This window comes from Pteronotus mesoamericanus, unplaced genomic scaffold (genome assembly GCF_021234165.1).
Source record: "Pteronotus mesoamericanus isolate MK-2021 breed Mesoamerican mustached bat unplaced genomic scaffold, CSHL_Meso_final contig_40, whole genome shotgun sequence".
NCBI classification, from domain to species: Eukaryota; Metazoa; Chordata; class Mammalia; order Chiroptera; family Mormoopidae; genus Pteronotus; species Pteronotus mesoamericanus.
This window is the reverse complement of record NW_026555150.1, coordinates 4209921-4233090: the sequence shown is the minus strand read 5'-3', so window position 1 is coordinate 4233090 and position 23170 is coordinate 4209921. Positions and strand designations below refer to the sequence as shown.

The following is a 23170-nucleotide window of genomic DNA, read 5'->3' as shown; positions in this document are numbered from 1 at the left end:
GGAGGGTGCCCATTTCTCCACATGCTTGTCAGTACTTCTTATTGTCTTTGGTTTTTATTTTAGTTTAGGAGGTATGAAGTGGTATCTCACATTGTGGATTTAATTTGCATGTCCTTGAAAACTAAAGATGTTAAGTTTCTTCTTCTGTGCTTGTTGGCCACTTGTATATCTTCTTTGGAGAAATGTCCTTTGCTCGTTTTTCAGTGAATTTGTCTTTTTCTTGTAAAGCTTTTTCAGTGTGTCATAGGTAAGGTCCCTTATCTGGTGTATGATTTACAAATATTTTTTCCCCACTCTGTGGGAGAAAAAGGCTCTCTCATTTTCTTGAGGGTGTCCTTTCAAGCACGAAAGTTTTTATATTTGTTGAAGTAATATTTATTTTTTGTTGTATGTGCTTTTGATGTCCTATCTAAGAAACTATTGCCAAATCCAAGGTCACAAAGATTTATGCCTGTTTTTATCTGAGAGTTTTATAGGTTCAGTCCTTAAATTTAGATATGTGGTCTATTTTGTGTTAATTTTTGTGTATGATGTGAGGGAGTGATTCAACCTCATTCTTTTGCCTGTGGATATGCAGTTGTCCAGCACCACTTGTTGAAAAGACTATTCTTTTCTCCATTGAATTATCTTGGTGCCCTTGTTAGGAAAATCAATTGACCATAAATGTGATGTTTTATTGCTTGACTCTCAATTCTTTTCCACTGATTTATATATCTCAATTCTATTCCACTGATTTATGTATGTATCCTAATGTAAGTACCGCCTGTAATAAGTTTTGGAATCAGGAAGTGTGAGACCTGCAACATTTTTTTAATGATTCTTTTAGTTTTCCTGGGTCTCTCGCATTTTCATAAAACTTTTAGCTCAACTTTTGTATTTCTGCGAAAATGGGAGTTGGAATTTTGATGGGTATTGCTTTCAATCTATAGATCAGTGTGGGAAATATTGCCATCTTAACAATAGTAAACCTTTTGATTCACGAACATGGACGTCTTTCCATTTGTTAGGTCTTCTTTATTTCTTTCAATAATGTTTTATGTTTCTCAGTGTAAAAGTCTTGCAACTTCTTTTGTTAAATGTATCCCTAAGTTCTCATTCTTTCTGATGATATTGTAAATGAAAATGTTTTCTTTAATTTCATTTTTGTATTTTTCATCGCATATATCCATATTCATTAATCTTTGAATATTTTTTTGCAAGTGGCAATATTATTTTAAGAAGGTATTTTATCACATGTTGACCCGTGACTCTGAGTATATGTTTGAACATATAACAATGTGATGATAATTTTGAGTTTTCTATCTCTTCTAGTTTTCACCAAAGAAATTCAAAGAAATTGGCTATTATTTCCTGTTCCCTTGGTAATCCCAGCATACTGAGATTCTGCAAATATAATTTGTATTCTAGTGTGTAAGATTATATGTCAAGTCAAGAGAGCCTAAAATTGGGAAACTAGTTTTTGTGAATACTGAACTACCTAATGGTCAATAGACCACACCAAAAGAACTGGGAAACTTTAAAGTTTTTTATGAAAGTAGAACTTCTTGCAATGAAATTTAAAGAAATCCTTCTCAAAAAGAAATGATGTCTTTTAAATTATATGTTCAACAAACAAATATACAGAGTCAAAATGTAATTCAAAATTAGTCCTGTAATTAAGGGTAAGATTTTAACAATTTTATTCACTTCTGGCTGAGAAGATGTATGCGGTACTAGATAAACTATTGTCCTGGAATTTGCAGTCTTTCAGTGTCTGTACCTAACTCTTTACACTTACACAGTTATGTATTTCTCAAGGGTAAGATTAGTTAATGGACTTTTTTTACACAATCAGCTATTATCAGTGTCAGTAAGACAGAGGGATTTTATTTCTAAACATATTTTATTCACAGTTATTTCCCAAAGGTCTGCGTGTGCAGATGGTTTCAATCCTTGCTCCTACCAAAACTTGTACTGAAACGTCAAAATAAATTATCAACAGTACTAACTAAATTATCAAGATTACTATTTTATTAATTCATATAAACAGTATTTACCAAGTGCCTACTATGTACAAGGTTCATTCTTTTTTCTTCTCCTTTTTCTTTGTCTACTCCTGGGCATGTAATGGGTATAAAATGTCATGTGTCATATACAATCTAGAAACTCTGTCCCTGAAGAACTGAGAGATGAATACCCAGTTCTCTTCAATAGTTCACATAAGGGAAATGACCCCAGGCTGCATAGATGGAAGGGATAGGCTTTCACTCTCCTTTTTCATCTCTTCACTGCTTTTGATCACAGGAGGAGGGGTTGATTTCACAAAGACTTGTTACTGTGAAACAATTATTATATTTGAAAGAACACAAAGAAGATGGTGCTTAAGCCATGGGACACACATTAGGACTAATTCAAGTGAAAGACCACACCATAGCCATTTGGTTTTGTCTTTGGAAGATTTTGAATGTGCCATAGGATGAAGTGAAGGGCAAATAGGATTTTAAGGCGTACTTCGCTTTTCATCTCTTTGGACATTTTCCTTAGTTAAAGCAGTATCTTCTTAGCTTTCATACTTTGCATTGAATTTGAAAATGTTTTTTAGAAGACTACTAAGATTGCTGGCATGGGCAATACCACAGCCTTTAACCCTAGTCATTTTTATACAAGGACCTGATAATGAAATCTTTTAAATGACCATGTATCAGTATTTTCTACTGATGTTCTGCCGAGTTGTGCACAGAATCGTTGAGTGCAGCATGTCTAGCTGTAGTAAGTAGAAAAAATAAATGTGTATGTCCAGAATATAGTTATTTATCCACTACCTGGTCAAGATCATGTTACTAGTATTCAGGTATGTGTCTGAGTCTAGATATAACGAAGGCTTGGTTGACTCAGTACAGCTACTACACATAGTGTCTGTCACCAATTCCAGGCCTCTGTATTTACTTTCCAGGTAGCTTGACCTTTTCCTCTTGAACTTAACTACCATCGGTTAATTTGCCATCCTTCAACACAGCCTGTCTGCCATTGTTTTTTCCCACTCAACAATTGATGCCTGTGCCTGTTATAACCAAAAGAGAGAGTGTTTAGCTCAAACTAAAAGTGTGGATATTATTAGTAAGACTGATAACTACAGTACCACAAAGTTTGCTATAATCCATGGCTCTCTGCACTTTACCTTGGATTTGTGCAAAGAAGTTACTGGAGAATACATTATTCCTGGGCTTTCTGGTATGCGTCAGTAAAATAAGTGATTAAATTATAATCAAAACATGAATATTACAAAAACTGTACTTTAAATGCTATATATTTTTAACTTTGCTGCTGCCAATTTGCAAGTGAAAGATCAAAGTTAATGTTAAATTTGGCCAAAATTATTCCACTTAACTATATTGATGCAGAATTTCTTCATAAAATCACATTACATGCTGCTTTTTTCTGCACAAAATGTTTTCCTCTTTAGTTTCCCACTTTGAGTTACATTAAGAAAAATAATGAAATAATAAAGGAACTAATAATGACTACATTGTAATTCATAACTAATTTTGAGAGAAGATAAAATAGAGCAGGCAATGTAGTGATACAAACTGCTCACGGAGATATCTTCCTTTCTGATGCACTAAGCTCTAAAAGGTTAAAGGCTGAGAAAGTTTCCATTTGCAAGCTGTGAGAATTTCTCTTCTCTAATACCAAATCACTGCAACTAGCTTGCTTTGCTATTTTTATTTAAATTATAGCTCATTCATGTTGTCATTTCTCTTTGCCTACCTTGCCTTAACTATGATACACACTCTCAAAGGCTAAGACCATCTTCTGTTAAACTTATTTTTATACATGTCTTAGGATTATATGCTTCAGATATTTAATAACGCTAATAACCAGGAAACTCTAACAGCATAACTTCATGAGTTTCTTTTGATTTAGTGAGTAACATTTAAGTAGCTTCATTATACAATATATGACGCTATAAAGTACACACAGAAGAGATGGTGTAGCATTTGATAATTCTTGTATATAATATAAAAGTTAATGTCCATCAGCCAGTTTTGCCTTCTTTTTTAGAAATGACAGTGTCTGTATTAATTAAAGGCTGTTCTCAGCACCTTTAAAATAGTGTTTGCTAAACATAGAACATTTTAAATTGTTTTAATTTATAATGTTGTTTGCATGACTGAATGATGCAGGTCAGGAAACGGTAAAAGCCCCCAATGAGGATATCAGTTGGACAGACTAAACATTACGTTGAGAACAGAAGTAAATGTGCACATAAACACGGGCTCTTAATTGCCTGTTCATTGAAGACATTTGTCAGCTCCAGGACCTCAAGAGTTAAATGTATAATCAACCCTTTGGGGACCAAACTGTTCTGTCTCACAGGGAAAAAAGTAACTTTCAGTGAAAAATAAGGTCCTCGGTGGGTCATTCATCATCTCAAAGGGCATATTTTATTATAAATGTCGATTCCACAAAATTATGTGTCCTGTAATACATAATTATGTTCAAAATTGCATTTGAAATCTATTATTAACAGTTAACAGTGAACATTCTTAAAATAGTTATTACTCTTGGCCTTAACACAAAAAGCAATAATGGAGGTATTTTCAGGAGTTAAAAGCTGTAAAGCATTGGCCTCCGAATAAAGCCACTGCAGGTGTGTTTCTTAATGGGCTGTTAATTTTATAACAGGTGAACACAAAGGACAGAGACCATGTGTGTTTTTAAACTGTGTTTGGTGTGGAGAAGGAGTTGATAGCTGAAAAATATAAAGGCCGAGTGAAATGAAGCCAAATTGAGCTTTCCCTCCTGAGGTGTAATCCTCCTTGCTTCAGGTCAAGGATATCCTCTTGTATCCCCTTTCTCCCCACCGCCACATAACAAAAGAATCCCACAGAAATACACACTAAACCGGTACATCGGAAGTCACTAGAAAATATGGCAATAAATAATGAAGATCTGGTTGTCCAAACTCAATGTCCTCCCACACAGGCTGTCTCCTTCTAAGATTCTTGTGTTCGTTACCAGCACTGAGTCACCCAGACTCACAATCACGGGTTCCATTTTGACCTGTCCTTACCCCCCACACCAAGTGTCCCAGTGTCCTAAGAACTTTGCCTCTCAGTGTGTGGGCTGTGGACCACTCGACATGGGCATTTAATGGGAACTTTTTAGAAGTATCAACTCTCAGACCAATGGAATTGTAATGTGCATTTTAACAAGACCCCCTTCTTCTGCCCATTCAATTCTGAGGAGCTCTGCTCTAGACTCTCCCTTTCGTGTCTTCTTTCTTTCCTTTTTTTCCCTTTTCATCCTGGGGAAATAACTTTTTATTGTTATAACGCTATATTTTAGATATATTTTTTTAAAACATGTCATTCAATTTTACTTTTTGACTCAGAATGATGGTTCTTACCTTTTGACACAGGCTTTTAGTTCATTGCTCTTGTTTTAATTATAAATATGGATATGTGAAATTTATCTTCCCTCTTTTATTAACCATTCTAGTCTGTGTCTTCCCTTTCTTGCCTCTGTTTAAACTATTTTTATCTTGGTATAATTTTCTCTATCCTAGTTCAAAAAATAGTATTTTACTTTGTAATATTTACTCTTGAAATTGCAGTAAGATTTTTAAATATATTAATATAATAATCTAAAATTAATTGATATTTCTACCATTCCTCAGGATAATCCAGTTTTACACTTCCCAGATAAGATGTGATTTTTTTTAACTTTATTGAGGAATAATTGACAAATATATAATTGTATTATATTTAAAGTATACAACATGATCATTTGAAATACATATACATTGTACATAGAATGCTTACCAAGATGAAGATAATTAATACATCCATCACCTCACATAATTAGACTGCCTAAGATTTACTTTCACGTATACAATACCATATTTTTAACTATAGTCACCATGTGATATATTAGATCCTCAGAACTTCTTATAACTGAAAATGTGCACCTTTTACCTATATCATCCCATTTTCCCTGCCTTCCAGCCCTGGCAACCGCTATTCTAGTCTCTGTTTCTATAAAATCAGCTTTTTCTTTCAGTTTCACGTGTAAGTGATACCATACAGTATTGGTCTTTGTCTGACTTATTTCACTTAGCATAATACTCTCCAGATTCATCCATTGTGTTGCAAATGGCAAGATTTCTTTCCCTATTTATGGCCAAATACTATTCCATTATTCTATTTTGTGTGTATCACACTTTTTAGCCATTCACCTATCAAAGGTCAGTTAGGTTGTTTCTGTATCTTGGCCATTGCAAATCATGCAGCAATGAACATGAGTGTTCAGATATCTCTTCGGGATCCTTATTTCATTTCCCTCAGATAGATATCCAGGAGTGAGATTGCTGGGTCATACAGTAGTTCAATTTTTAGTTTTTTGAGGAACTACTATTCTATTTACCAAAATAGCTATAGCATTTTGCCTTCTCACCAACAAAGTATAAGGCTCCCTTTTTCTCGGCATCCTTGCCAACATTTCTTAATCTCATGCGTTTTTGGTAATAACCAACCTAAAAGGTGTGAGGTGTGAGTTGCTATCTCATTATAGTTTTGATTTGTATTTTTCAAGGATTTGTAAGCACCTTTTCATATACCTATTGGCCATTTGTATGTGTTCTTTTGAAAAATGTCTACTCAGGTCCTTTGCCCATTTTTTACCTTGAATTATTTTCTTTTTTGTAATTGATTTGTATGATACATATATAATATTAACCCTTTCTCAGATATATAGCTTGATAATATTTTTCTCCCATTCTGTAGGTTGCCTTTGCCATTTATTGATATTTCCCCTTTGTTGTGCATAATCTCTTTAGTTTGATATAATCCCACTTGTTTATTCTGCCATTGACTAGCATGTGCTTTTTTCCATATGAGCTGTTGGGCCCACCCTGAATTTAGGTCTTCATGTCATTTTGCCTGAATTACTGTTCCGCGATTCCCATAGCATTCTTGCGCCCGTCTGCTTAAATTGCCCTATCTTCTGCCTTAAGGTTAACCTTTCTAATGGACCCGGATCTCTTCACTCCTTAAAAACCTTCCGTGGCTTTCCATTCTTTATTAAATACATCCTTTAGGAATGGCACTCAAGGCCCTACATAATATGATGCCATCCTTTCCCTCCAAGCCCTTTCTCCAACTGCTCTTCTGTATATACACCTGAGCTTTACAATGTTCTCTCCTCTTTGTTTTTGTCCAAGGTGTTCCTCCCATGTGGAACAACCTTCCCAACAGCTCTGTTGAAATCCTCTCCTTCTAAGGCCCATATTCAATACCATTTTCCATAAATACCCTTTCTGATTCATTCATTTATTGAATAAATACGTACTTATCACATACTGTTTGCCTACACTCTTTTAGTTCCTGGGGATAAAGCAGAGAACAAAACACCCACAACCTCATGGAGCTTATATTGTATGGGGAGAAAACTGGTGATAAACAGTAAATAAGTAAAACAGGCTGTATGTTAGGTCATGGTAAGTGCTAAGGAGAAACATAAAGGAAGATAAAGGGGGTAGAGACTGTTAGGGATGAGGAGTACCCTCCATACCCTCCACCCAAATATCTTTTCCTTTCTTTGAATAACCAGAGCACTTACGTTCTTTTACAACATGTTTATCTGTGTACTTGTCCTATATTCTCTCTTATATTCAAAGCTCCTTGAGAGCAAAAACTGCATCTTACTCGTCTTTGTATCTCTTGCAGCTTCTGAGACAGCATTCAATAAATATTGGTTAAAATGAATCAAATGATGGAAATAAATGCAATAGTAGTTTAATAGAAGGGAGAGAATGATATAGTGGTTGTTTAGGGAGGGCTCCTCGGAAGATATTTAATTTGGGTAAAGCCTTGAAAGATGCGTGGTGTGGGGACGAAGAAAGAACCGAGTAAATCATTTCGATGTTATCTGTTCTTGAAGAACTAAAAACGGTTGCTTTATAAATTAAAATTAATGTTATGTGTAATTTTTTTTTTTTTTTTACCTTTAAAACCAGTATTTCAGAAGGGACGGGCAATAGACACCGGAGAAGTTGACATTGGTGCACAGGTCATGCAGACCATTCCCCCTGGCTTATTCTGGCGTTTCCAGATTACTATCCACCATCCAGTATATCTGAAATTCAATATTTCTTTAGCCAAGGACTCTCTGCTGGGAATTTATGGCAGAAGAAATATTCCACCGACGCACACTCAGGTATGTGATATTACGGGTATTTCTTGGCCCTTTTAAAGGTTGTTGGGATGAGTAGTTTAGGGTTTGTGATTTGAAACGTGCGGGAGTCAAAGATGAAGGCAGGCAGTCTTTGTACTGAGCAAGTATCCAGAATAATCACATTGAAGCAAATGAAAAAAAAAATGCTGCCATTAAGAAATAAGGAATCATGTCTAGCAAAGCAGATTCAGAAAAGAGAGTTTAAGAAAATACTCCGGAAACTTAAATTCTGTTTCCCGGAACAGGATGATCGTGAGCCTTCCCAGCCCCCGCATCTTACGTAGCTACGGTGCCCACGCCCCCTTCATTGGTTCCGTAGACCCATGACCCCTTTTCCCAGTGAAGGAATGCATATCAACATTGGAAATGAGTCAAAAGGCAGGTTTTGTCTTACAGGTAGAAAATTTTCCCTATTATTGTTAATAATAACTCAAATGTGTAAAACCTCTATGGTTTACCAAGCCATTCCGTAAACCTTAGCTACCTAATTTCTCTCATTTTCTTTTTCCTTATCTCTTTCTTACATAAACCCATTTGGGGGCCTGCTCCATCTGAGAAGTAGCATAAGGAATCATAATCATCTGGGGCTTTGCTTTGTTTTCAGCAGATAGAACTATAGTCCAAACCTTACCTTCTGGGTCAGACCAGGCAGGGGATTAGAATGCCATTCAAATGTGACTATTAAAACGGTGTTCAAGGGCACATGTGCCATGTGTTTGACCACTGATTAGGAATAAAAAGGAGGGTGTCCTTTGAATATCTAAATACGCTACAAAAATAGTAAATTATGATGAATGTTCTCAAATTTGTGACTGTTTATTCATTTGTTTTAAAAAATATGAAAGTCTTTAATTTGTAGGGAAGGTCATAGTAACATTTCTGAGGGGAATGTGTAGTTTTAGGTGTCTTCTATCAGATACTTTAGTAAAATACCAAGATTCTTTTGCATAATACTGAATGAGATTTTTTTCCTATTTGTTGGGTTTATTTACTTTTAAATGACTACTTTGAATTCCCCAAACCTGAAAGGATTATGACATTTGTCAGTATAGTGGATTTTCTTCAGAATTAATAATACACTTCTGGGTTTAAATTTACTTAAAAATTAATCACTTCCTCTTCCTCTTTGCCTGCCTCCAAAGCAAAGAAGGAGGAAACAGGGCGATTGAAGTTAGAGATGTTTATCAGTCCAGAAGTCAAAGTAGAGGCTCATATTTGTGTTTGTATTTGGTCCAGTTTGATTTTGTAAAACTAATGGATGGGAAGCAGCTGGTCAAGCAAGACTCCAAGGGCTCCGATGACAGCCAGCACTCCCCTCGGAACCTGATCCTAACCTCGCTGCAGGAGACAGGTTTCATAGAGTACATGGACCAAGGGCCTTGGTACCTGGCATTTTATAATGATGGAAAAAAGATGGAACAAGTATTTGTGTTGACTACGGCAATTGGTAAGCTGCCTCGGCTATTATTGTCGATTGACAGTATAACTCAAGAAAGACACAATCAGTGATTAAAGTAATACAGATGTTATTTAAGCTTATTGCTCATTCTGCCTTAAACTCATTAGTCAGGATAGGTCACTGTGTGAAAGGCTTATATTGTCATTGTCATTAATATTGCTTAAATGCTGATTAAGATTCTTTAAAAGCTCCATTATTTGCTACTCTTTTAGGATACTTACCATGCACCGTTTAGTATGTTTTCAGTAGAAATAATTATCTGGATAACGTGATTATTAAGGCTATACAGGAGAGCTTCAGTGAAGAGGGGACTAAGCAGGGGAAGCTCTGTTAATTCAAGATCTATTAAAAACAAAGCAAATAAACACATTTTAAAAGGGAAAAACTAGCATCAGTCCAGTTCTTCTTTACAATGACTTATTGTAGCACCAACCTCTAAGGTTTCAAAATGCATCCTTAGCGTATTTCAAGAAGAGTCTTAAAGAATAATAACTTGGGTCATTCAAAGCCCTTTCTTTTAGAATTTTTTAGTTTAAAAATAATCACAATGGCTCTTTCAGTGTTCTCAGGGTCTTTTTAAAACATGTTCTTTTTAATACAATGTCTTCACCCACTCTTATTCACAGTTCACCCTAGTCAATAAGAGACATCTCACTCTCGTCTTTTTGTGTGTGTGTGTGAATTCATTCCCCTTGACCCTTTGTGTGAATAAAGCTGAGCTCTTTAGCAATTTTAGAGCCCCGAGGGTAAACAACTCATTGACACAGTATTTTATTGTGTGAATTTTCCTAAAACACTAATCTTTTAAAGGAAGAGAAAATGTTTTGCAGCTGTCAGTTTTCTATAACTCTCACCACTTTATCCTTTAGTTAACCTGTTCAACCATATGTTTAGGAAGATGTATTGACTGTTAATAGATATACCATCTGCTCTTTATAACAATTATGTTCTATTTTTACTTTATGCTGAAGACCTTGAGTCAGTAGAAAGCGGTATTCTGTCTATAAGATTATCAAAAACTTTCTCCTAATTTAATCGCAAGGCAGTAAGAATACACTGATGGTTTTTCTCCTAGAGAAATGCTCCACTGATTTTATATCTTCAAAAGGGAAAGTATTTGTGAAAATAGAAAAATATATTTTAAGTCATGACACAGTTTTGCCACTCACAGACTCGTTGGTGCAGATTCCAAAAACATACACTTTTCATGATATTTATCAAGGTTCCGATTTTGATAATGCAAATGCTAGTGAGTTATGATTAGATGCAGTTCTCCTAAGAAATCAAACAATTGGAAGATCTGAAGTATTCGTAAAGATTTTTCTCTACTCTGGGTATCCTTATCCCTAAGCTTAAGTTAAAACACTAACCAAACTATCAACCTTTTAAAAAATCAATAGACAGCTGTTGACAGCTGTGGGGGGGGGTCTAGGGGATAGAGAGACTGAGCCAAAAAGAAAAAGGAAAAACTCATGGACACAGACCGCAACGTGGTGATTGGAGGAAGTGGAGGGAGGTCGAGGAGGGTAAGGGGGGATAAAAGGTGATGGAAGGAGTCTTGACTTGGGGTAGCGAACACACAGTACAGTGTACAGATGATGTGTTAATAGAATTGGGCACCTGAAACTTGTATAATTTTGTTAACTAGTGTCACCCCCAATAAATTCAGAAAAAGGAGGGGAAATCAATAGATCCAGAAACATGTTTGGGGGTTTTTTTTCTGCCTCCCCAATAAAAGCCTAACGTTTGAAATATAGGTGTTATCTTCCAGATATAAAACTGTCACTTTTCTATGCAAAAACATCCTTGTATTTCCTTACGCAAGTCAGTTTGTTTACTATTCTATTGTCTTTTAAGATTAGAGGTAAAAGAAACATTTCTCCCATAATTCTACTTAAAGAGAATCCAAGTAAATTTCAAAAAAAATCAAAGGCATATAAAGGTAATTACTCTAAATTATCCACATTAATTTTTAATGTTTTTATAATTTAAATTTTAGTCAAAAGGCTAAAATATTTGATTAAACAAATTAAGGTTTGTGTGAGCAAGTTTAACCATTCCAAATGCTGCTTATTCTCTATTTAATAATACTAGAATTAGCTCATTGTTCTTCAGTCTATTTGGCCTGCTTCTAATAAGGCTTGTCAACATATAAGAAACGTATTTTTATGAGTTTATTTGAGCCAAACTGACAACAATTGCCGGGAAGCAAAAATCTCAGCAGATAGAGAAAATGCTCCAGAAAATGGCAATTTCACCACTTATTTTATACATCAGACTGAAAGGGGAAGACATAAGGGGGTCACATGAAATTCACTGGTGATAAATTAGGGAGGCAGGAAAAAGCAAAGAGGGGGAATCTCTGAGATTGTATAAAAAGTAAAACAAATAGACACACCCCTCTTTCACTTTTGTGGGTATAAGATAGTTAACAGTTAACAATTAACATGGTAATAATAATAATAATGAGGAGATTTGCATTCTGGTGGGTGGTTATGCTTTGAAGGGTCCAGGAAAAAAAGAAATTACTCTGACATTACAAAGGTATGCTATCAGGTATTTTATAGTAGATGCAAAAGAAGACAGCCGACAGGCTCAGTTAAGGTAATGGTTGACCTTTGTTAGGGAAGAATACCGCCTAGGACATGACTACCCGCCATGACTCACTTTTAGATAGAAAGTTTTCATTTCAGACCAGCCTGTGTGGTTGCTTTAAGTCCCTGAGTCTGTAAGGCCTCTACTCAGGCCGCCCCTGAGCTTGTCAGGTTTAGTGTGTGTCCCCTTTTTGGTCCACGGGCTCAAGACAGTATGAATAACCAACAGTTATTGAGTGACTAACATAGGTTAGCCCCCGGTCTATATAAATGTGTACTATTTTTCCAGTAGTATGGGCAAAGTTGTCAGTATCTCCTAATCTCAACCAGTCTGCCTCGTAACATGATAATATGTGGAGTGCCACTTTGCCCCAAGCACTGTACTAGATGCTTTACATTCATATATCTTGTTTGATTTTCATCACAACCCTGATCGCATGGGTATACTGATACTTACATAGCAAATAAAGAAACAGACTTGGAGTGCGTAAATAATTTGGTAAAGTGTCACAGCCAGCAAGATGAAGACACTGAGATTTGAAACACCCAGTATGTCTGACTCCAAAGCCCATGGCCTTTGGGCCATACTCATCCATGGATTATTCATTCCCTTTAGCTTCTCTTGTGAGAAAACCTGCCAGAAGCAAAACTCACCATCAGTGCAGATGCGGATATCAAGGGGCTTTCGACTGTAGTATAAGAGCAGAATTATAAGCATAGAACTTTAAAATGATTCTCTACTCTAATGAACTGGTGTCTAGGAAGTGATTCTGCAGTGAGATTAAAAAGATAGAAGGCAAAGCTTCCTGGAGGCCAACAGAAATAGACAAACACGTTCTTTTTCCATTCCCGGCTAGTTATGTGATCAGGCTGTAGCTGTCTTGCTCCTGGAGTCCCTAGACGATCCCAGTGCCTCTTTGATACCTTGTGGAGATGGCGGCTTCCAAAACCTCCTATATTGCCTGTTCATCTCATTTGCATTGCTGGCGTTAAGTTCTGTGCAGCCGTGTGGGCCCAGGGACAGCTTTTAGATAAGTCAATAAGATGTAGGGATTTTTATTTATTTTGATAGCAAACTTTATTAAATATTTTTTCTACAGTAGCTGCATTCCCACAAGACTACTTCCATAAAGTTGTCAATAGGAACAGGTATGAAATTAAATTCAACTATATTTACCTTTGAAAGCTTCCGCCATGGCCTCCTGTTGAGCAGCCAGGGCAGGGGAAATCCAAATGTGGATTTAAAAACTGTCAATACTCCTTAGTACAAGAAAGCTAGATAAGTAGAAAATAGAGAAATAATTGTTCCATCTTAGTATGAAAAAATAGACTTTTTTGCTTTTTCATAATGACCTTTTAAATACATTAATGATTTTCTGAAAATAACAAATGTTTTAATTAGTTAAAAATGGTTAGCTCTTTGTCAGATGTTACATTCTTGCCAGCCCAGTTGTAGTTCAGAAATGCCAAGTGTCAGTTTCTTACCCAGTTCAGTTTTGTAAAGCAAGGATAAGAGAACAGACCATCATAAAACTACAGAAGGCTATCTGATGTCGTCACATAATGGGGTTGAGAGGGTGATGTCCTCTGATTGACAATAAGATGGCTATCCATACAGCCACTCGATTCATGCTCAGCTTTCTGAGGCTCCCCCATTTCCTTCCTCTTGCATTTATTCTGCCCAGGGCAGAACTCGAAGTCTAGATCAAAAGTTCTCTAACAATGGAAGTTTTTTGAAGCATTGGTTTTCTCAGGCTTTACTGTGTTGGACACCTGCAAGATTACCTGCTGTCTTTGTTAGTATGTAGATTACTGGGCTGCACTCCTCAGAGACAGATTCAGTAGATCTGGAGTGAAGCCCAGACATCTGTGCTGTAAGTGCCTGGTCAAAAGGTGGTCAAAAGGCCTCAGTTGAAGAAATGCCATTTCTCGACCCTCATTTTAGATGCTCATAGTTCAGGGGAAGATGCCAAGACTACTTCTAGAGTATCTCCTTCTAATTGGAAATAGCTTATCCAAGTGAAACTAGATGAAGTAGATAATCTGGATTGAAAAGGAAAAACTGGTGCACATGAGAAGTATGAGTTGAATAGACCAGAATATAAAACTCAGAATCCAAGAGTGCTAAGTACAGAGAACGTACAGAAAAGAGTAATAAGAAGATGATTTTTTTAAAAAAAAACTACAAGAGTAAAGCATACATGTCACCATAGCTCTTGGACTTGGAATTTATTACATATGCAAATACAATTTTAAATTAGAAACACTTATTAAATTTTTAATCAATTTTTATTGAGGTAACATTGATTAACAACATTCTATAAATTTCATATGTACAACATTTCAATTTAGAAAGTCATTGTCAGAGACTGGATTTTGAAAACTTTATCCTTTTTCAGTCAAAATACCAGAAGACTTATGCAAGTTCTGTTACAGTGTACAGTTTTACGTCACCAAAACTACCTATGGGCACCTTTAAAACCTTCTGAATTCCCCTAAAGCCTGTTCTTCTCTAAGAATGGATTGAAGGGAAATTAGTGGCAGAGAACTGATAAGCATTTACAGTCAAGAAAGCATTTCTCAACAAAATACTTAGGTTCCAATGCTTTTAGTGGTGGTGAATTTAATATGAACACTTACTTTAAAAGCCTTCCATTGTCACTTGTTAATGAAAATGAAATACTGATTATCATATTTAAGCTGTCAAGATAGTAGATTAAACATTTTAAGGTGCTAGAGAAGAAAATTTTATTTGCTACAACCTAAATTTGAAAAATAAACAGTAGACTTAGTCTTCTGGCTGCATTTTTAAGCCCATTTTGCTTTTGAGAAATGTCCTATAATCCTAGTACATTTTTAGCTTTATCATGAATGCCTCATAAGAATACAATTCATCCAGACCCTTTATGCACTTGAGAGATGAGGTTGGTTTTTAGTTCTACTCTCGAATAGCCAATTCAGCAAATCCAGGGCGCTTTAAATAATTTGGAACTGCATGTGACATCTTACAGAAATCTTTGGCATCTATTTTAAATAGTAACCGCTCCATAGACAGCAGAGAGCAAGACTATTATAGACCCAGAGTTTTTGCAATTTCAAAAAATGAAGGATTCTGTAGCCTGTAGATTTGTTCATTTTTTTCTTTTTCTCTCTATTAATAGAAATCATGGATGACTGTTCGACTAATTGCAATGGAAATGGAGAGTGTATCTCTGGCCATTGCCATTGTTTCCCAGGATTCCTTGGGCCTGACTGTGCTAGAGGTAATGTCACTTTGTCATGCTGATTGGCTGAGGGAAATGGATGCCGTCTGAGAACCCAGGAGGAAGAGGAGTGGCCGTAATGGCCACAGGAGCAGCAGCAATCGCAGCGGTGCTGCCCGCTGCCGCTGCCGGAAGTTGAGCGCTTACTCTCCCAGGAACTATTCTAAGTGCTTTCTGTTATGTCTATTAATTCCTTCTTCCTTCCATAGTATAATAGGTAGATCTGCTATTATCCCAGTTTCATGGGCAAAGAAACAGCCTCAGAGAGGTGAAATAACTTAACCAGGGTTACCTCAACAGCTGGGATCTGTACCTGGATTGTCTGGTCCAAGCACTGCACGATACTTCTTTGTCCTGCATAAACCAATCCATACTGGGTGAAATTTAAGAGTGGGCAAAGTAGGTAACTGCTTCTGCATACCCATGTAAACTGGATGGAGCGGCAGTCACCAAAGGGACAAGTAGGCTGCCAAGTAAAAACTAGGAAGTCAGAAGTTAAACTTAACACACTTTACTGTTTCCTAGACTTGCCCACAGTTTAATCCTTGAAAAGCTTTAGGTAAATCACATCATGTTTTCCCATAGGCTTACAGTATGACTTTAGAGGTTCTTCCTTTTTATTCTTTTTTTAAATGTTTTTTTTTTATTGTTCAAGTACAGTTTCCATTTTCCCGCCACCACTTTCCCCTGCCCCACTCACCCCCACCTCCCACCCTCAATCCTTCCCCACTTTGGCTTTGTCCATGGGTCCTTTATATAAGTTCCTTGACTTGACCCTTCCCCTTCTTTTCCCTGTTACCCCCCTCCCCCCTCCCCCCTCTCCTCTACCACCCTCCCCTCTGGTTAGTGTTGGTTTGTTTTTTGTCTTTCAATGTTGCTGGTTCTATTTTTCTTGCGTGTTTGTTTTGTTGATTAGGTTCCACTTACAGGTGAGATCACATGGTATTTGTCTTTCACCGCCTGGCTTATTTCACTCAGCATAGTGTTCTCCAGTTTAGACATGCTTTCTTCTCATCTTCTTTGTGCTCTTAAAGTCCTCAGTCTGTTAATACTTTAATCTCAGATTCCTTAGCCACTTAATCTCTTTAGGTTAAATTCTATTCAACAGAGAATTCTATAGCACTATACTAAGTTCCCAGCATCATGATATATCTTGAGGAGGTAGGGGTAGGAGTAGAGCTGCTGGCTAGTATTAAAAATAAGACAGGAGATACAGGCCCTGCCCTCAAGGAGCCCACAGTTTCAATAGGGAGGAAAACACTGATGAAACAGAGTAAGTGTTCTAACAAAGATCTGCACAGTGCGTTACGGAAGTAGACATCTCTCCCACATAAATCTCTTTAAATTGCACAACCTTTTAAAGACAACATTCTGTGAAATTAGTAACTCCCTATTTATTAGTTTTTCAGATTTTCGGGGGGGCGGGTTTCCCTAAATGTAACATATATCTGCTACAGGCAGAAAAGCCATAAGGGAGAAATCCCCTAGCTTATACAAATTATGATGATAATAATAATTTAAGTGTATGATGAAATCAAAATCAAACACTTGAAATAATTTCTCCATTCAGGATAGGTTTATAATGTATCCTTATCCCATTCCCATAAGAGGAAAATTCAGTTTGTAATCACACAAGTGTGCCTACTTAATAAAGGCTAAAACAGAAATAGTACAAGTGTTTTGCCTGAAATATTATACAAGAATCAATAGAGAATTGCTCGTTGAAGATTTTAAAAGCAATCTGAGGACATTACGAGTTCATTTGCCAATCTTCAGATTCGTGCCCTGTGCTGTGTGGTGGGAACGGAGAGTACGAGAAAGGACACTGTGTCTGCCGAAATGGCTGGAAGGGGCCAGAGTGCGACGTTCCAGAGGAACAATGCATTGACCCAACGTGCTTCGGTCATGGCACCTGCATCATGGGAGTCTGCATCTGTGTGCCAGGATACAAAGGAGAAATATGCGAGGAAGGTCAGAGCCCCATTTCAATCTGTTGCTTCAGGCTTTTCTCCCACTGAATTGTCCAAGGCACCATTCTATGCCTCTAGTAGAGATAGAATTGGTCTTAGCAACTCATAAATGCCCGGCATGCCTGCTGTGTGCATGGAGCAGGGAGTTGGAGTCAGGGGAGCTCCTGTCTCTCCTGAGAGTCTCCAACATTAACATGAGGCCGTATCTGTGACACTTGCAGAGCAGTAATGAAAAATAGCATTTCGCCCCCTCATTGTGACACTGTTTTATACCTTGAAAATTTCCATATTGATGATTTTAGGTGTTGATCCGTATGCTTTCATTATTATGGAGTGCACTAGGCTATATCTTATTTTAAAGCACATAATAAAAATAATAATATATGCACATTTGGAACCATTTCGTGAATGTTTTCTTTGGGAGTGATTTGTAATTACCATTATGATTGCTTCATATTATTTATTTTTACATACCTTATGTTGGAACTTGACCTCCATGCCTAAAGGAGCAGACTTACCTCTAATGAGTTTCAAGGCAGTACCTTTAAATTAAAATTCACCCCAAAGGAGCCTTTACACGCCCAAAACATATTTTGAAATGACAATAGTTTTATCATTTAAAGAGTCACATTGGAAAATAAGTTTACTAGTAATCAGACCTTTTTCATGCTACATTCCTCAAATAAGACTGATTTCAGAAATAATATTAAACCATTACCATGGGAGATGGTCTCATCACAACTATTGTTCAGGAAAGAGGCTGCTGAAAATGCACTATAATTGCTTTTTAAAGATGGCTCATTAAGACCATTACACAGCATTCTGAAGGATTTTATCTCATTCCACTCCATGAGCAAGCAAGAGTTTAGCTTTTCACCTCCCATTAGCAATCGTAGGATTTTGGTGTGAAGATTGTATCTGTTCCAATGAATGGCGAGGCACCCGAGTTGCTGAGTTACTTTCAGAAATTGTTTGTATTTCTAAAATCCAACTGCAATCGTGGCATTTAAGTTGTAAATTCAGATGCTCTATGGACACACGCATTCACCTCAAAAATGCTGCTATCACAACATCTACAATTTGCCATGAAAACTAACCTAATGAATTTAGGCCTTTTTATTTGAATTACGTAAGCGGTTGAAAAAGAACTTAGCATTCTAGGCATCACTAAACAAATTTGTAGTATAACCAAGATAGTATGGAATACTATATTTAATGGTCCAAACTTTTCAAATACAATAGAAAAAAGTGTTTTAAGTCAGACATCACAGACCAGGAGCCCACAGGCTGAGCTGGGCTTACGGATGGCTTTGTTTGCTTCTCACAGTGGTGGTGGTCGGGGACAGGGGGCCGTTGTTGTTTAATGTGACTTATTTGCCCAAACTTTAAAATAAAGAAGTGTCATAGAAAAATCTCTATCGCTAGCCCCTCGTGAACAACTTGAAAGTCTGACAACCCTGGGCTCACACTCCTGCTTGGTGGCAGTCAATCGCAGCCAAGAAACAACAGTTTCCTTTAAACTCAGTTCACTCCCCACACACGGTGTTTCCTCACATCCTGCCCATCTCATTCCTGTGTGCCGCCTGCCTGGCCCCTGCAGCCGTGCGACTTTATGCCTCTGATTTAAGTATAACTTACCTATTCAGTGAAGGTGGCCTTTTAATAAAATTAATTAGATTAGGTTAATTATTACTTATTAAAATTTTCTCGTATCTTATTTTTTATTGTTGTTCAATTATAAAATTTTTGTGTATTTTAACATAACCAAATGGCTTCCTTCTAAAACAACATTCTATACTTTAGACTTTTCCCTCCCCTCCAAAGAGCAAACGAATAAAATTAGACGTACCTTCTGATGTTTAATTGCTGATTAGCTCAGGTATTAAAGCATTGTGCTGATGATCCTGAGATCATGGGCTAATTATAATGGCAATCATACTAAATATAATAATGTTTGTTTAAACCTACTCTGTTCTGTGGCCACACCACACCCTCAAGCTAAGCCTGTCTTGCAAACGATGGCAGATTGTATCAGTCTTTTTCGACTGCTGGAAAAGTAATTCAAAGCATACATCTGCATCACGGTAAATTATTTTGTCTCATCTTATTTGTACGGGAAGACTAAAAGTTTGGAAATCAACTTTTCCAGTTTCCATGGTCACTTAGTTAAAAGCATAAAACAGTTCTCCCCAAGGCAAGCATAAGAATCTACTTCTAACGTAGTTTATACACTTGTCCAAAATTGTATGTGTGTCCAAAAATTATACATGTGTTCAAAAATTTCCAGACTCACAGAATCAGGCGAAAGGAATGGAGTCTGTGATATTCTGCAACATTAGAAGCTGTTTTCAGATGTCCTGATAGAAGAAAAAGCCACAAGAATTTTTAAATTGGGTTGAATATGTTGCATTTTTAGCGCTTCTAAGGAATAATGAGAGGTTATAATAAATTTGTATATTGTATGATTTCATGCAACAGCAGTCACTTCACTCAATACCTTGAACAAATCAAACTTAAAAATATATCAACTCCTCTATACATGTTAAGTAAAAAACATTTCTGGAAGCTATCATTCCAATTTCAGAAAAGACAAGGAATGACTTACCAAAAATTCTTGGGCATTTTTTGGCAAAGCCAAAGAATTCCAAACAAAGGCCTATACTGGTCCACCCACTCATTTGTGTGGAAGTGCTACACGCTGCTAACAATTTCATACAACATATGTATGGCTTCCTTCTTTTGCTAAATTTAGAGTGTGATCTTTATGCTATCAAACCATATTTTAAAGTGTTAATAATCTGGTTTAAAAAGTGCTGACCTCAGTCATATTATTGCCTAACTAAAACAACAGAAATGGCCTAATATTAGGAAGTCAACGAGAGTATCTGTGTCATATAATGGGCATACCTATTCACTTTTAACTTTTTCCCCACTTTGGGCCTTCAGAGGACTGCTTGGACCCAATGTGTTCCAGCCACGGCATCTGTGTAAAAGGAGAATGTCATTGTTCTACTGGTTGGGGAGGAATCAACTGTGAAACTCCACTTCCTATATGTCAAGAGCAGTGCTCAGGACATGGGACTTTTCTTCTGGACACTGGAATGTGCAGCTGCGACCCCAAGTGGACAGGATCTGACTGCTCAACAGGTACCTTTGAGTTATCTCCTCCTCCTCCTTGCACTCCCAGGTTCTCACTGATCTTTGCCCTAAGGTAATACTCCTTAAAGGCTCATCTCTATGCCTCTCATGGGTTGTAAGGGTCTTCCAAGGATTTACTCGGCTAGTATTTTACTGGATTTTTATGTACAACAGACTGCTGTGTTTTTAAATAGTATTCCGATTACATAGTCATCGGCCTGTGCAAGAACCTCTGCCCTCATTCCATTTCTCCTGCAGTATTTCATCCATTCCCAAGTCTCCTATTATTGGTGCTGTACAGATTATTTCAAATCTGTATTTCCCTAAACTCAAATAATCCTTCATTTCCAACCATCTGCTCCATGTTTCCACTGGGTGTCCCATCACTTAGAAACACAACTTAGCCCAGGAACTCTCGATCTATTGCCATATTGTTGCCCAGTTACTATTCCCACCAGCTTCATTTCATTTTCCTATACCCTACCCTAACATCATCCACAGTTCTCCATTGTCCATAGAAAATTTCAAATATCCTAGCCCCTTATTACAAACTATTTAAATCTCTGTCTCCAGATTGCCTTCTGCTCCTGCTTTCTGCATAAATCCCTCCTTATGCCAAAGTAATCTGTGTGCTCACCTTACCCCCAATACATCATACTTTTTCTGTGCCCTTTCCTCAGCAAGGAATGCTGTTATCTTTCCATCAATGAAAATCCAGCCCACTCACCAAGACCAACTACATTTTTTTCAAATAATTTTTTAAAAATTTTAATTACAGTTTACATTCAATAGTATTTTGTATTCATTTGAGATGTACGGCATAGTGGTTAAATAATCATGGACTATACAGAGTGGTCCCCGGTGGTATTTCAAGCATCCACCTGGCCCCATACATAGTTTACAACATTATTGACTATATTCCCAATTTTAAATACTCTATAAAACGTTTCCTGATCACATCACCAAGATCCTCTGAAACTGTAATGTACTCAGCGCTAGGGAGTAAAAAGGGCATCATGCTGTAGGAATTTGTGTACACAACTTGTTTTCCCATCATAAACTAAGAGATCATTCTTTTTAACTTTTCTTCTTATCTTCAGACCATATGCTCATTAAATGAGTAGAATTACTAAATGATAACTCCTCCAGAGCCTCTGCTTATTTTTGTTAAGGGTGTAAAATTACATGTGATAAGGAGGAACAGAGCAACATGTGCTCTGTGAGACCTTTAGTGCCACTGAATGAGCTCATGAACTGAAGTCCGCAATCCTGTGCTATAAAGAAAGGAGTGAATCGCTTGTAAAAAAATTAATTCTAATCTAATACTTCGCTGGATGAAATTTTCCTGCCTCACATGGAAATAATATAGAAGAGAAGATTGCATGTTATAATTTTATTTTTTTTTTTGATGTTGGGCACAGAGTTTAGTTTCTAGTGAAAGATGGTTTTATGGCAACACCTCGTTACCATATCTGTGTACGTTATATGGTATTGTTTTGTAAACACTCTGGATTGGTCCAGTTTCAATTAAAAAAGACCCATGATGTTTTTTGCACGACCACACAGATTGCCAATTCCATCCAATCTTTTTTTCTTTACGTTTAATCTTTATTATATTTTATTCCATTACCATTTAGTCCCCTGAGACTTCCCCATCAATCACCACACGGTTGTCCATGCCCTTGAGCTCTTTTTCCTTTTTGCTGGATCCCTCCACCTCCTCATGTCCCCCATCCCCACTAGCTGTCACCCTGCCCTCCATCTATGAGTTTGCCCTCCTTTTTCTTGTTAGTTCAATTATTTCATTAGATTCCACATATGGAATGGTTTTTTCTCCTTTTTGCTCAACCCTCCACCCCCTAATATCCCCTCCACCACTAGCTGTCATCTGTTCTCCTTGAATCTGTTTTGCTTGTTAGTTCAGTTTGTTCATTACATTCCACATAGGAGTAAAATCATATGGTATTTGCCTTTTTCTGACTGCCTTATTTCACTTAGCATAGTGTTCTTCAGATCCATCCAGACTATCACAAGTGGTAAAATTTTCTTTTTTACGGCCGAGTAGCATTCCATTACATAAATGTCCCATAGTTGTTTTATCCACTCATCTACTGATGGACACTTGGGCTGCTTCTATATCTTGGTGATTGTAAATAATACTGCAATGAACATAGGCGTGTTTATGTTCTTTCATATTAGTATTTTGGGTTCCTTTGGATATAGTCCCAGAAGTGGAATTGTTGGGTCAAAGGGCAGATCCATTTTTAGTTTTTGAGGATATCTCCATACTGCTTTCCACAGTGGCTGCATTCCCATCAACAGTGCACTAGGGTTCCCCTTTCTCCACATCCTCGCCAGCATTTGTTGTCTGTTGATTGATTGATGATAGCCATTCTCACTGGTGTGGGAAGGCATCCCATTGTGATTTTAATTTGTAACTCTCTGATGATTAGTGATGTTGAGCATCTTTTCATATGTCTATTGGCCATCTGTACATCTTCCTTAGAAAAGTGTCTATTCAGGTCCTTTGCC

At 37.0% G+C, this 23170-nt stretch overlaps 1 protein-coding gene across 1 annotated transcript in view; it reads left to right on the top strand.

The window, feature by feature from the left end:
* Positions 1-23170, top strand: part of TENM1 (teneurin transmembrane protein 1) — a 368853-nt gene that overhangs the window by 91892 nt on the left and 253791 nt on the right. The window contains exons 4-8 of the mRNA XM_054576998.1: positions 7997-8196; positions 9451-9661; positions 15429-15530; positions 17307-17501; positions 20447-20647. Coding sequence (XP_054432973.1) covers positions 7997-8196; positions 9451-9661; positions 15429-15530; positions 17307-17501; positions 20447-20647 — 909 coding nt within the window. The remainder of the gene's footprint in view (positions 1-7996; positions 8197-9450; positions 9662-15428; positions 15531-17306; positions 17502-20446; positions 20648-23170) is intronic.